The following is an 11574-nucleotide window of genomic DNA, read 5'->3' as shown; positions in this document are numbered from 1 at the left end:
AGCCAGAGACCTCAACCCCTGAGCTATCCAGCAGTTCAGTAAGGTCGAGTGGGGTTGCTGGTGTGTTCAATGCTGACAAATTTTATTATAGCAAGTTATGAAATATTTTCACACATACACAAGTACATTCCTGCAAATTTATTGTGTATCATTAGTAAAAAACAAACAAGCCAACAACAGCTGGCTAGACTGTAAATCTTGCCTGTCCCCTTTGGCCACCACCTATATGGGGTGTGCAGTTCTCAAGTAACTGGCCAACAGGGAAGAAAATGGGCCCCAATCACCACTCAAGAGCATGTATTGAGACTAAAGGTGGGGAGAGGAGCAAGGAACATTTGCAATGCCATCTGGAAGGTCTGCGGGTTATGCACCCTGGATTTATCTAAGAAAATGTCCGCAGGGATCTCATAGTTGTGGAGCTGAATTTAGTGGCCCGGATCCTCTTTATGTGAGTACACACGGCCATTCAGGTTCCAAACATTTTGCTAGGTTTAGAGAAACCCTCAATATTTGTTGCAAGGCCTTGTCCAATATCACCATCTCAGAAATTGTCTCCCAGCATGGATATGGTAGAAGCAGGGTTCTCATTGCAGGCCGACAATTAATTTGTCTTGGAGTGAGCCAAGCCATCTTCCTACGTTCTGTATTTGGGGGGGGGGGTGTCATTTTCAGTTTGTGTGCCTCTTTTTAACAGGAGATACCAGACAGAACCCTTCACTATGTATGTATGAATATGTGTGTGCAATAAACACTGCCATTCTAAAATTTTAAAATGCATAAAAATATTTATTGTTATTCAAGGAGCAAAAGTCAGGAAGTAAAAGGGTTCCTGCGGCCCCTGTTGTTTTCCACGAACCAGCCACTGACCGAAGAGAATGACTTCTATCAGGTCATTCAATCAGGAAATCCTGTAGCTTCTAAGAGATGTTGTATTATTGCACATTCCTAACTTTATACTGGAAATTTTTATACCATAACCCATAAACCATCTTGCGGGCTGAAGAGGACATGGGCTAGAAATGTGCTGGAAAGGGTTTCTCTCACCATTTCTTGATCCGTGCTTATACCCCACAAGTTACTCATAACCTGTGGGTCACAACCGTCTCCTGTGATGGTGCTGTACACCCAGTGCTCCCTCTCCTTTTTGTGGATGAACGTCTACTCTGCCAGGGCAGAGGAGATTTCTGCCACCGTTCTATCAGCAACCGTGTAGGGCTGCAGGGATCCTGAGCCACCAAGGGCCCCATTGCCCTGTATGAGAGAAGCTGAATCCTAGGCTAAGCGGGAGACCCACTTTACTACAAGGGAACACTTCTGCTTCCCAGAGGCAAGTTCAGAGAGCACTACTAAGAGACCTGCATCCCCCACCACAACAGCTGAGGACAGGAATACACACGCCTAAATACAGAGTTGCTTCCCCTACATTTACAAAAGGAAGCTAGCTTCCTTTAAAAACAAACACTAAAACCATGAACAGTAATGTTGCAACTCATCCAGCACCTCTAAATTCATTCAATTAAAACCTTAAAATATCAGAAATCCAACATGGCTACCTGCTCATGTATTTTGGGGGAAGAAAAGACACCTCCCCCTATCTGTTTTTGTGTCGGAATTCTCTTCTGGAGGCAGGGACGGAGATGTGGCACACAGCCTGGAAGGGTGGACCAAGTCCTGCTGAGCCATTAAACAAGCAAGGTTTCATTTCCCCCTCTTCAGAAACAGCCGTGGCAGAAACTCCCGTCGATCGTGCCTCTTCATCAGAGACGGAGGAGAAAAGGCTGCAAAGGGTGGCCATGTGGGGGGGGCTGCAGAGGAGACGGTGCCTTCCAGACACGAGGGGGCTATGCAGACCGGACTGAGATGGAGCTGCAGTCAGGGACAAGGACGCCCCCTCCGGTGGTTGGGCATCCCCAGAGCCTCTTGAGATGCTCCACCGCGACATCGCTCACCCCCTTCAACTTCCGGTCTTCGTTCAGGGAGCAACCACTCTGTTTCCCTGCAACAAGTGGTGGCTTGGGTTTGCTCAGAGAACAGCTGGGACCCAGCTGGGGGAGAGGAACAGCACTTTCCCTGCCCCTCCATCATCTCATGCGAAGCTTCATCAGCACCTTGAGGCTAAGGAAGCTGAGCAGAACCCCCAGCAGATGAAGCTTCAAGCCCCTCAAATCATCCTCTCTTACTCAAACGTGGAACAGCAGAAGCCAGAGGAGAAAGGAGGTCTCTTTCTCGCACTCTCCCCTCAGGGAGGTGAAGGAAATGGGAGCCCAAGAACAGGTGACAGGAAACACTCTTCATCACAGACTTTGAAAAGTTTTGTTACTGGGCTTGTGTATGTGTGCATGCTTGTGTGTGTGTGTGTGTGTGTGTGTGTGTGTGTGCACGCGCACCAAGGGCACAGCTCTAAGCAGCCAGCAAGAGAATTATTGGGAACTGTTCAGCTGCCATTCCTGGGATAGTCATGTATCGGGATATGGGAAGATGCAAACTCTGGAAAGAGAGGGAAAGGGGGGAAAAAAGGAACGGAGAAAAGAAAAGCGAGGGGAAGAGCCTCTCCTGCCTCTCACAAGCCCAGTGCCTCTCTCTTACGGAGCCCCTCAAGACTCTACTTCCTAGGAAAGAGCAAGGACCTGCAGGAAGAAAAGGAAAGAAAAGGAGGTTCAGGGCTCTGCAAAGCAGCCCCAAGAACTTTCCCTTCCTCTCCAAAGGCCTGCCTACACTCCTATATTCCCTACAAGGGCCATGCTTGCTTTGGTGCTCTGGCAGTGACTCCCACACATCCGTGGCCTTCCCAGCAATGCCTAAGGAGCCCTGCTCTGCCAACACAGGGAGAACATGCCCTAACGGACCAGTGGGAGAACTAAGAAATACTCCCGGAGAACGAGGCCTCCTCACTAGAAAGGATCAGTCCACAAGGAGGTACAGGGAAAGACGTTTGTTGTGCAAATGAGCAGGACGAGTGGGTGGAGGACCGCAGGCCCAGGGGAAATACACCCCTCGTTTTCAGATCGTCTGGGGACACACACACACACACCTCTCTGAGTGGAACCCAAAGAGGAGCCCCCGCATGCTGGCACGGCACAGCCCTCCGGGGCCGGGGCTCATACAGTCTTCCTGCCCAGCCGTTTAAAGACGCTGACCGTCTCCGTATTGTCCATCTGGGCACTGGGGGTCTCCGTGGTGCTGCTTACCTTGCTGCTCCCCAAAGTTCTCTTGATGGTGACCCGGAAGCCGGAGTCCGGCTTGCTCCTGGAGCTGGTGACACTGCTGTCCTGGGCTTCGGTGGGCAGGGGGCGCTTCCCCAGCCTCTTCCCCACGTGGTGTCCTTGTGCTGGGGACAGCTCTGCCTTCTTTTCTTTGCTGGGAGCCATGGAACCTGCTGGGCTCCTGCTCCCCAGCCTCTTTATGGTGGTGGCGGGGGCCGCCGCCACCGCCAACACGGGCTCAGAGCTGGTGGCTTTGGCTTTAATGGTCACCCCCCGCCTTGCCGCTCCCCTTGGGCTTCGAGGGCTTAAATAATTTCTTCAGGACACCGGCATACTGAAGGACGGAGCTGTCGTCATCATCCTCATCACTTTCAACCACTGTCTTCTCTTCTTCCTCAGCCTTCTGCACGTCCCCCAATCGGCTGAACACTCCTGTGGGCTGTCAACACCAGCACAGGTCAATGGTGGTGCACCAACCATTGTGGGGTGGCAGATACGCCCCCCCCCCCGGCCCCTGCTCCCAGCCTTCAAGTCTCGGGATTTTCTCGGGCCCAAGATGAGTGTGGGGAGACGGGAAGGAAAAAGCTTTTCAATTGTGTCTCTGGGAGGAAACATATGCCTAGGGTGGTGGTAAGAGTATTGGCCATGCTGGGAAATATACACCCCCCCCCCCCAATCAGACTGCACTCGGTAAATGCAAAGACCTCAAGAGGCTGCATTTTGCACAGTCTCCCTTCTGAGCCAGGTGTGAGGGTAGGGAGCTGGAATGAACTCCAAACAAACAAACAAAAGCCCCAGAAGGAAAACCAATCCCCCTCACCTTACTTCCTGTAGTCGTGTCTGCACTGCTCTCTGCACCAAGCCGGTCGAATACAGAGGTTCTCTGTAAGCCTATCATGGAAGAAGAGTGGGTGGTGGGCAGGAATCCCCAAACTGAATGTTTAGATACAGTATCGCACAAAGTGAAAAGGAGTAAGGAAACATGGGAACCAAATGTGTGCACATGTGTGTGTGTGTGTGTGTGTGTGTAAACAAGAGAATTTAAAATCAAACATCACAGGGCGCTCAACAGAGGCAATCCACTTCTTCCAATGCATCGCCCCAATGACGGGAGCAAACCTTTCTGAGGGTGAGGCCAACGCTGCCCTACAGGATTATCTGTGGACCAGCCATCAATTGGCACGCCCGACAGCTCCAAGACCTCTCAAAGACCGCTGGACCTTGCTGAAGGGCCACCTCACTAGCAAGGCCAATGTGTGGTGGGGTCGGATGGGAGATGGTTTGGACAGGAAGAAAGTCTCTCTGCCACAACCAGAAAGCTGGAATTTTACAGCTGAAAGGAAGGAAGGAAGTGCCAAGTAAAGCCATGTGAGGATTCTGCACACCCACAACCGAAGAGTTCTGACCCCCAACACAACTCTTATTTAAAAGCTCCTGCCCATGATGGAAGTGCAGAAAAACTGGTCAATGTGGGACGACTGCTGAAATCAAAGGTCATCTGCTCTGCAGGGCTGGAGAGGCTGACAGTTCTGGTCGATACACATGTTGTATTTGCTATCAAAGCATTTAAAGGTACTGAAAATAATATATTGAATCCTGACATTCCATTTCCAAAAAAAAAATATATGCTCAGGACAAACAAGAAATATTGCAGTAAAAATAGTCCAGACAGAGGCAACAGAATGGGTGCCGGCCCAGTTACAACATGATCAGCCAGCTAGAACCACTGAGTTTCCTTCCTTGTGCTACAGATACACATTTTCATCTTGGCCCATAGATTTTTTTAAAGCAACAACAACTGCACAATAGAACTAAATGTGACTTTACATTCACTACGAGACACCCATTAATTCCCCGCCCGCATCCAAGAGCCCAGATAGGGTACCTTTTGCGGCCTGCTGCTCCAGGATCTTTTTAGTCCTGGGTGTGGTTCCTTTTGGCATGTGGACGATGTACTTTCCTTCCATCTCCGCTGTGACACGGCGCCGCCTCACTGGGACCACAGCATTCTCCACCCCAGGACTGGAGAGAGCCGCAGCTGCAACCATACAGAGGCGGAGTCTGAGCTCAAAAGAAACTGGGGGTTGCAGAAAGAGGCTTCGGGGTCCCCTGCATGTGAACCCGAGCAGGCAGGGCAGGATGAAAGGACAGGTATCTTGACCTGTATAGAGGCTTCAACAAACAGGCCAAGAAAACACCCAGCTGAGCTCAAACGCCAGCAAAGAGCGGCAGGGTTACTCCTGACCCTCTCTCTCTTTCTCTCTGTGCCTCCCAGGTTTTCAGAGAAGTGGGGAGGACCAGCTTAAAGTGCCAGCTCCATCTCACAATCCCTAATATGACCAGTAAGGATGGGAGAGATCGATGAGATCCCAAGGCTTGCAACCCAGGCCCTCCGACTGAACAATTCAATTTCCTCCACAAGAAGTGGAGGAAGACCAAATACAAGAGGGACTGAATCTCTAAAGGAAGCCACAGACTTGCGTTTGCAAGAAGAGCTGAGCAGAGCGGTTGAGGCCTGGGCATTCTGATGTTCACTCATCCAGGGTCAGCAGTGACTTGGAGGAGGCACGTAACAACATAAGAACAAGAAGTGAAGAGAAAGCCACAAGACTGAGAACATGGAACAGAATAATTCTGTATTATGACATTTTCCCTTCCTCTAACACAGCTGGGTTTATTGGGGCAGGGGAGATATATATTGAAATGAGCTTTCCCCACGTTTCCACATAAGCTTGGACTTCATAATTAGTTTGAGACACACATATCGCTCCCTCCAGCTAACAGCCAGGTGGAATCTTGCCACTAGCCTCTCTCTCTCCCTGAGCCAAAAGGGTGTGATGATCAGCTAGAGCATCCATCCATCCTTCCTCTCCCTTACTCGAAGCACCTGCTTCTTATACAGCTGAGTATCTCAAGCCGTTCATCTGAAAAGGGACAGAGAACTTGAGCTGCAGACCCACCACCATGCTCCCTCTGCTCAGCCTGTCCTGTTCTATGAGTGAGGCAGGGAAGCAGGACCCCAAAGCAAGAGATGAAGCGGCAGCTCGCCAGGTTGGCCAAGACCCAGCTGACCCACAAGCAGGCAAAACAAGGGATCTAAGACCCAAGGAGGCGTCCTACGAGCCCCCACTCTGCCCACTGAACCCCTCCCTCCCCTGGTTACCTGCTTTGGCATTCTTTGCCGCCATCTTGTTGGACACAGTGATGGAGATTTTGGAGGTACTGCTGTCAGACCTCCGAACAGGAGTGGAGGGTGGAGACTCTCGGCTCAGGCTGTTGGCGATCATTCGTGTGGCGGCTTTAAAAACAGCAATTAGAAGCTGGTGAGGGGCACAGATCATTCAGAGAACAGCAGCACGGAGAGGCAGTTGGCTCAAAACACTTTTATCCAACATTCAGCCACTGATCTCAAGACACCCAACTCCCCTGATTTCTTCAAAATATTTTTATCCCACCTTTCTCCTTAAAAAGGAACCAAGGCAGCTTATAGCATTAGAAGCCAACGTTTAAAAGCTAAAAAAAAACAAAACCCCAGTAAGGATAGAAACGCTTTAAAAAACAATAAAAACAAATACCAGAGTAAAAATGGTAAATAAAATCAACACTAAAAACACATGTTAAAGCAACAAGGCACAAATCTTTCATTTAAAAACTTTTCTGGGACAGCCTGTCCCTAAGAGATGTCTGTCTGAAGAAGGTTTTTGTCTGCTTGCACGAAGACAGCAGAGATGGGAAACATGAGGGCAACCCAAAAAACCACATAACTAAACAATGCAATAAAAAAGCTGTGTATACGGAAGGAAAGAAGGGAAAAAAGCAACTTTTTGACGGCACCTTGAGGCTACCTTTTCCACTTTGGGGTAACAAGCAGTTAGTGCCAAGAGGTCATCAAAGAAATTCCTTTTTAAACCAGAATGTTGGAGAACAGCAGCAGTTACTACAAGAGGAGCTAAAACCTGATTTGTTTAAAAGACGCAAGGTCCGGGCAGCAACTCCCTTGTTATTTACTCAATCTGCACAGCAACTCTGCAAGAATTTTCAGTGGAACATCAAAATAAACATGCTTCAAATAAATAAAAACCACTGAAGAATTAAAATGTTATTGCATCCTGCCGCCCCCCACCCCTGCCCGGAAAGAAACAGGCACCAGATGGGGGCAAACGGGCTTGACCTCAAGAGGGCCAAACGAAACAAAGTCCCAAGCAGAGCTCCTTGAAATCAGAAAGCCTAGGAACACGACACTGTGGGGGACAGGCTCACAGAGACTAATGAACTCCACAGGAGAAGGACAGGATGGGAAGCGATGTCTGTTGAACTTACCGCTGCTGGCATTTCGTCGGAGTTCAGACTGCACAGTGGTCTGGCTGGAGGCCACGGACTCTGTTGCCGCCTTGCACATTTCCTAAGGACACAGAACACCGTCACAGAATAGAGCGGGGCAGACAGGGCTGATCCTCTTTCTCTTGGTGTCACTTCCCTTCCTCCTAATGTACAGATCACAGCAGAGGACCTAGGAAGACCTCCAGATTGGAGAGGTGCATCCAAGAGAGTGGATTACGAGGCACTATTATAGCGGAGGGAGTCAGTTCTGGTGAAACGCAGCTTCACATCCAAGGATCAGCCCTGGGCATCATCATGAAGGATGCTGGAAGCTTCTGGCTGCTTACTCAGCTCCTTGGGGAAAGAGCTTCCTTTTCATGGAATGACTTAACACTCCATTTCTCTGCTTTGCATTTTAAGCTAGATTAGCACAGGGTACTGGAATGCTCGCAATCACTAGGACTAGGAGGTTTTCCCTGCATTACTCAGTCTGACCCGCAGGCACGATGCTAGGGAGATTTCATCACTACAGAGGCACCGAGTACATACATACAAAGGTATTAAAATAATTGTACCCTGCCCTTCTTCTTTAAAAAGGACGCAAGGTGGCTTCCATAATTAAAAGACAATATTTAAAAGCTAAAAACATTAAGTGTACAATTTTTTTTAAAAAAAGAATCAAACAAATATCACACCAAAAATGGGGGGAGGGACTCGACACCAAGCTCATGGCAGACACCATTTTATCCACATGCACCCCAATCATCCTGGAAAGAAGTTGTAGTGCTTCAGTACTCAAGGCCACACTTTGAATTGCACAGCCACACATATAACAACCCCCCCCCCCAAACTGGACATTTTACTGTGGCTCCAAGCCTTAAGCAGCCACCCACAAAACAAGAGTTGAGAGCCTTTTCGCTTAAAGCATGGGGGAAAATCTCAACAAGGAGCATCTGCCCAGAGGACCCACCTGTATGTACACCACCTTGGCATGCTTGAGGATGGCAATGATGTCGCCAATGACGGTGATGCCCAGCTCATTCATGATCTCCTTGTTGAGGTCCATCAGCATGTTCTTCTGGATCCTAGAGAGGACAAAAGAGGTGAGGGCGAGTCCTGTTCCAGAGTGCTTCACCATTTACATGCGTTCTGAAGAAGGGATGCTGCCACCTGCTGCCACGAAGATTCGCCCAGCCTTTCTGATGAAAGGAAGGGCGAACTTCCTCACTCCTGTCTGTCTCAGTACCAACAACAGAATCTTTTAACTTTTAGTCGTTAAACCTATGCTTGCTATTGCTACAGCCCCTTAGAACCATTCCATGAGGCATTTATGCTGATTCACAGAGATCTTTTCGGCTGCTCTTTCCCCCAGAAAATGAATATTTGAAAAATTATTTTTGGTCTATATAGCATATGCCGTATTGCACTGTTAGGAGTTAAACAGGCTCACATCCCAGCGCTGTGGGCAAAGAGGCGCAGCTCCATGTCACGTGCCCAAACCAGTCTATTGGGCTCTTTGCTAAAGGAACAGTTAAGTCCTCTGGGCTGCAAGAGGAGCCAACAGCTCGGGAAACAGCTGCTGGCTTCAGTGCTCATCACTGAGGGTTCTTAAGTGGAAAGCAGGCCTGCTGGTTCTTCCATGAGGAGGTTCCATGGAAAGGCTTCTGAAGATCACCTGGTTCATTACAGGGGAAACTGAGAGCCTCACATCTCACAGCATGGTAGGACAAAGCTGAATGGCGAATTGTTCCAGGGCGCTCTTCTTCTAAGCAGCCCTACCTATTATCCACAAACATGACAGCATAGTTGACGGCAGGTCCTGGCGGAATCCCAGCTTCTTTGAAGAACTGAATCCACTCCGACGTAGCTGAAAGACAAGCAACAAGAGCATGTAAATCAAGGCAAAAGGAAGGGGCTCTCAGACAATGAATCCCCTTCCGGCTGATCAGTGGCATAAAAAGGCTGCCCAGAGGAGAGAGACAGGTAGCCTGTAGGTCATCAAATGCCTGCCAATAACTCTGTAGAAATCTATTCTTGTTTCCTCAGAGGAAAGAAACGTCTTGCATGCTTCTTAACACTCCCCCAAGACAATCACCTCACAAGACGTGAGCAAGACATGTACAAGTAGAAAAGTTCAGGCTATTCACCTTTTCAGGATCAAGATTCTACACACAGCTAGAGATAAGGATGAATCACTACACATCTCTGTGAATGTGGTCCTGAGCAATAACAGGATAATCCAATCGCTGAGAAAGACCCCAGGCCAGAGAAGCGAGGGAGAGTGAGTCAGCTGACTCCATCAAAAGCCCGTCTTTAAGGCCTCCCCCACACAACACTTGCTGTTTTATTTACACAGAACTCCTGAATGCAGCTGAATATTTATACACTGGGGGATGGGTTCAGTTTTTTAATCAGCAGCTGTTGCACCAGGAGGGGTAGGAGGTCCTGGCTGGAGGACCGTAATTCTCTCTGCCTTTCCCACCCGAACAAGCATTCGGGTCTCTCTGCCCTAAAGGACGCAGTGAGCTTCCCAAGTTAAGATTCTTCGAATTTGCAGCTGCCGCCACTTGTCTGAAGCTCAGCTCAGCCGCCACCCAATCCAGCTCTTGTGCTTCGTAGCAACGACCCCACAACCCCTTGGCTTTGGGGTTTCACTGGCCAGAGGACAATCTTACCTTTCAAGCTCAGTAGCTTAAGTCACACATTCTTATCAAACACCCCCATGAAAATCTCACTGAAAATGCCACCAGCAGTGTAACTCTTACAAGAACGAAACCCACCCCACCACCCTGGCCTCTCTTTGAAATCTCTAACATATTTTAATTTTCAGGGAACTTATCATTTCAGCCTACAAGTCCTCCCAACCCCAAAGTCACTTGTCCAAATGCCAACTTTGGGCAGGGTTCATTTCCACCCATATGCAGGCAGAAATCCATCTCCAGACTCACCCATTGTGACAGACGCCATCCTGTCCAGGCCACCCCTGGGGAGTTGCAGGAGCCAAGAGGAATGGCTGGGCCACCGCTGGAACGCCTGCCGTGAGAGAAGCCCCAAATGAAACCATCGCACTCACCCAGTTGGCGTGCCAATCCAACCACTCACCGGGCCAAGAATAGGACAGACCCATCAGCTGAAGCCCATCTTCTCCCTTCTGACCCACATCCCTAGAAGGCGACTGGGCTTCATCTGTCCTGGCCTTGGAAACCCCACCCCCACCCCCCACTATCCACCTCTACCCAGTCCCTGGACGGCGGGGTGGGCTTAAAATAAGTCAATTGAGTGGGTGTTTTTTTTTTTTAAAAAAGAATCAATTTAAATCATGATTATTTTTATTTAAAGCACCCAAGATCCTTAAGTCATAGTTTAAGTTGCTTTGATTTCAAGCAGCCCCATCCTACTGGAAGGCATGAAACTCAGGGAATTTTTTTTGGGGGGGGGGGCTTGCTCGAATCGCTCGAAGACCAGGGCAAGGCCAGTTTTCGGGTCCATCAGGTCTCTTGGTCAGGCTGCCCATGGCAAAGCAAAGAGGGGGTGTGGGGGGGGGTCCCTTCCCAGGAGGGGCTTGGCAGCGAGCCTTAAGCGAGAGACAAAGGATCAGACCCCCCTCCCCAAGACCCCCTCACCTCACCCCACCCCACCCTCTCACCCCCTGGAATTGGGAAGGGGGGGTGAGCCTGGGGCCCCCAACCCCCTGATTCCTCCCCCCCCCAGAAAGGCCTGGAGGCTCAGCCCCGCCCGTGAGGAGCTGAAGGGGAGAATTTCGGCCGGCCCAGCTTCTCCCCCAAGGAAGGCAAGGGGAGAGCCGGCCCCCTCCCCGCCTCACCATCGCCACCGGCGGAAGCCCTCTGCCCACCAAGGCCCCGCCGCGCGGCCCTCACCCACCTCCCTATTGTGACTCGCGGGGCTGCTGCCGACGACGACGACCCCGCTTTCACTCACCTCACAGAGGGCGGGGGGGGGGCTGGAGCAGGCCTTGCCGGAAGTTCCTCTAAACCGGGAGCGGGCTCGCCCCGCCCCACTTCCGGCCACGCCGGGGCGCCTCTAGGCGGCA

The 11574-nt window shown here is 50.2% G+C and overlaps 1 protein-coding gene across 1 annotated transcript; it reads right to left on the bottom strand.

Moving 5' to 3' along the window:
• Nucleotides 1-765: 765 nt before the first annotated feature.
• On the bottom strand, nucleotides 766-11525 carry C9H19orf47 (chromosome 9 C19orf47 homolog). Its single transcript, XM_072980079.2, is given in 10 exon segments — nucleotides 766-3512; nucleotides 3514-3642; nucleotides 4024-4094; nucleotides 5089-5241; nucleotides 6367-6501; nucleotides 7524-7605; nucleotides 8494-8608; nucleotides 9303-9390; nucleotides 10472-10556; nucleotides 11406-11525. Coding segments are annotated over 9 exon segments (1206 nt in total). The 5' UTR covers nucleotides 10491-10556; nucleotides 11406-11525; the 3' UTR covers nucleotides 766-3098.
• Nucleotides 11526-11574: the final 49 nt, after the last annotated feature.

Source organism: Pogona vitticeps, chromosome 9 (genome assembly GCF_051106095.1).
Source record: "Pogona vitticeps strain Pit_001003342236 chromosome 9, PviZW2.1, whole genome shotgun sequence".
NCBI lineage: Eukaryota > Metazoa > Chordata > Lepidosauria > Squamata > Agamidae > Pogona > Pogona vitticeps.
The sequence above is the reverse complement of the archived record's forward strand: the minus strand, read 5'-3'. Positions and strand labels throughout refer to the sequence as shown.